This window comes from Pundamilia nyererei, unplaced genomic scaffold (assembly GCF_000239375.1).
Source record: "Pundamilia nyererei isolate P.nyererei 1_Seehausen unplaced genomic scaffold, PunNye1.0 scaffold00544, whole genome shotgun sequence".
In the NCBI taxonomy this organism is placed as follows: Eukaryota; Metazoa; Chordata; class Actinopteri; order Cichliformes; family Cichlidae; genus Pundamilia; species Pundamilia nyererei.
The window spans coordinates 109,182-112,409 of NW_005187945.1; the positions used below are offsets into that span (position 1 = coordinate 109,182).

The following is a 3,228-nucleotide window of genomic DNA, read 5'->3' on the forward strand; positions in this document are numbered from 1 at the left end:
TAAATTGAACTCAGTTTGGGTTCATCTTGCTTGTAAAAAGCACAAATCATCACCTGTAATTTTGAAGGCGGCGTGCCACCTCACCGATTAATAACTGTATTGGACAAAACCGGGCTGCACACCGACCTTCTGTTCCCTGAAGCGTCCGTCGATGATGCTGCCGCACAGGTCGTCCATCCTCTTCCTCTCCACTATGTAGTCAAGGACCAGCTCCCTGCCTACAGGCGCTCGCAACTGACCTGAGACAGAACAATCCTCCCTGTACGTTAAACAGGCGTGGCGCGGGATCCCTCCCATCAAACATCAACACTCCCACTCTCTCCTCCTGTATGTGTTACCTGCAACAGGTGCCACCTTTTCCCGAGCCACCCACAGGAAGTCCCCGACGTTTAGTTTCCTGATGTCAAAGTTGACTCCATTTCTCTGAAGCTCTTTCACCAGCTCCTGCTTACGATGGTGACTCCCACTACATAACAAATAAATACATACACAATTCAATTATATTTATTGAGGTGCTTCACATGGTAAGATAAAGATCCTACAATAATACGGTGAAAACCCAACAATCAGAAGATCCCCTATGAGAAACCACATGGCGACAGTGGGAAGAAGAACTCCCTTTTAACAGGAAGAAACCTCGAGGACTGAATGGAGCACAACATGGCTGTAAGAGCAGTCATCGCATGAGAACACAGTAACAACAGTTAGGTCAGTAAGGCAGATCTCTTACCCAGTGGTCTCGATGAAGTCAACACAGAGCATAATTTCATACGTTCCGGGTAGGAGACATTCTGCGTTCGGCTTTCTGCTTGTCGTCATCGTCGTCTGTGAATCCTGTGGTTTCCCCGATGAACGCACGTCGTCCACGTCGCAGCTAACCTCAGTGACGGTGGGTTGTCTCTCTGCAGGGCTGTGAAAAGAAGAGGAATGCTTTATTCCAAGAGGGAAATAAAACAGGAAAAAAATAAGGAGATGAGGATTCAATCTTTTAGTTTCCACTCACTGTATTCTGTTCTCCTCCTTCTCTTCTTCATCTTCATCACTACCAGTGAGGACTACGACGGCATCGTCTTCCTCAGTCGCCTCTAACTCACTCCTAACCGCCTCTCTGTCCCCGTCTGTGTTCGTCTGCTCTGCGGATGCCAGTCGCTCGGCCAAAGTCAGACCTCCTTCTGTCAGAGAATACCTGAAAGAAGCACAAAGTTGGGTTATACGCAGGCAAAGACAAAATACTGCATGGTGGATTACATCTTTGTGGTCGTTGACAGAGTTTAAATAAAGTAGAGCTGAAACAGCAACAACTGTTAAGTTTTAGCAGCAAGTGCGACAACAAAAAGCAGCCAAGAAGCATCTTTGTCAAATACAGCAGAAGAGAGAGAGACTAGAAATTATTTGATTAGTTTACAGTCTGATTACTAAGTTGATCCTAATTTCAGTCAAAATTACACCGATTCTTTTTCTTCTTACCAAAGCAGATCATCTGCTTCCACCTCACCCTATCATCCTCCTCCAAAACCCTCTGCAGGTCCTCCTACACTACATCCATGAAGCACCTCTGTGGCCACCTTTCCTCCTGCCTGCCAGCTCCACATTCAGCATCTACTATCCATCTCAGCCCCACCTCTTTGTCTTCAAGCCTGAGACTTCAGCCTGAGCTGTCCCTCTGATGCATTCATTCTAATCCTGTCCAAATAAGTCAAAAGCTTAATTTCTAAAAAAACACATTTTACTACCTAAATTAGCTGCACTTAAAACACTCAATACGAAAATAAGCCGACTTCTACAAGACTAAAAGAAAAGACGTGAGGTTACAGTAAAAGCACTGACACGCTTCAAGCAGCCGTACCTTGCAGGATTGTGAGTCTTTATCACCAGGTTCTTCTGGATCAGAGTGCTGACTGAGCTCCAGGCGGTGTACTTACTGCCTAAATCAGGCTGCAGACAGAGAAAATGAAGGATGGACGCTTCACAAGAAGACGGCGTGCATGCAGACGGATGAAGAACACAGGAGATCGAAGTGAAAGCACTCACCGCAGTGAACGATTTGTCACAGAGATGCTGAGCTTCTGCCTGCAGCTCCATCTTAAACATGTAACCTTTACTACCAGGGACCTAGACAGAAAGCACACGGTGGTAATGAAACACCGGTTTAACACTGACTGATGCTGCAGTAGTTGGAAGAAAGAGGAAAAATCTACCTGAGTTTCTTTGTAAAGAGTCAGCAGCACAGCATAGCCCCCGGATCTCTTCTGGGGGACATACTCCCTCTTCTTCTTCCTCCCTCCATCTCCTCCTCCATCCTTTCCTTGATCACCTGCAGCATTTTTCTATGAGGAAAAAATAGTTACACACTGTAATGACAATGGAAACATCCCCTCATACTGCAAATATCTGGCTGAGGTTTTTTTTGTTGTCGTTTCTGATGCTTCTACTTTTACTGTAATCACAAAAAGCATTTATTGGTGTGAAGGAAAATATTTATTTCCATGAATCTCCTCTTTGTTTCCAACTTTACCTTTTTGGATGGAGCCAGGATGATGTTATTGTCTGATCGGCCAGGAGGGGGCGCTCCTTTGGGGAGAGCGTGTATAGAAGCGTCAGCACCTGGAGCAGAGGAACAGGTGAAGACACGGGAGCTGGGTAAACTGGTTGCTTTGTGATACGTGATTTTCACAGAGTAAATATCATTTAGAGGTCACTCGACAAGGCTCACACGTCTCTGCAATGGTCTGACCGAAGAACACGTTACCAGTTCCACTGATTATTTTTTTATTTATCTTGTTTTGTTAACAACTCCCTAGTTTTACTAATCTCAGAATCTCTTTACAGAGTCCCACCATGATACCTTCTTTGTTTAGTGAGATGCTGTATAGTGAGAAATAAAAGAGGATTGCTTCAGTTTGCCATGTATTCTTTCAGCTCAATATATGTTGATGTTTGTTTGTTTTACAGGGTAAAACATACCTGACATTAATGATAATGTTACAAAACTGCTTTCAGTGATCTGGGGTTAAGCGTCCATTAAAAGCTCACTTCCTCTACTTTAAACAGACTAAATATTTGTTCCTTTAATGTTTTATGATTTGATGCAAAACTACAGACATTGAACACAACATAAGTTTATTGAGAGGTCAACAATTACATGAATACAAACTTCCAGATTTGCAAAGCAAACTTTGCAATGATGCATTTTTTGTATGATTTTCTACAGTTTTGCTCTTAATTCTA

The 3,228-nt window shown here is 43.6% G+C and overlaps 1 protein-coding gene across 1 annotated transcript in view; it reads right to left on the minus strand.

Moving 5' to 3' along the window:
* Nucleotides 1-3,228, minus strand: part of mus81 (MUS81 structure-specific endonuclease subunit) — a 9,091-nt gene that overhangs the window by 4,201 nt on the left and 1,662 nt on the right. The window contains exons 3-11 of the mRNA XM_005754332.1: nucleotides 2,714-2,729; nucleotides 2,516-2,604; nucleotides 2,199-2,327; nucleotides 2,032-2,112; nucleotides 1,847-1,935; nucleotides 1,004-1,186; nucleotides 731-910; nucleotides 339-466; nucleotides 127-239 (exon numbers count right to left, since the gene is read on the minus strand). Of these exons, the coding sequence (XP_005754389.1) occupies nucleotides 127-239; nucleotides 339-466; nucleotides 731-910; nucleotides 1,004-1,186; nucleotides 1,847-1,935; nucleotides 2,032-2,112; nucleotides 2,199-2,327; nucleotides 2,516-2,604; nucleotides 2,714-2,729 (1,008 nt within the window). The remainder of the gene's footprint in view (nucleotides 1-126; nucleotides 240-338; nucleotides 467-730; nucleotides 911-1,003; nucleotides 1,187-1,846; nucleotides 1,936-2,031; nucleotides 2,113-2,198; nucleotides 2,328-2,515; nucleotides 2,605-2,713; nucleotides 2,730-3,228) is intronic.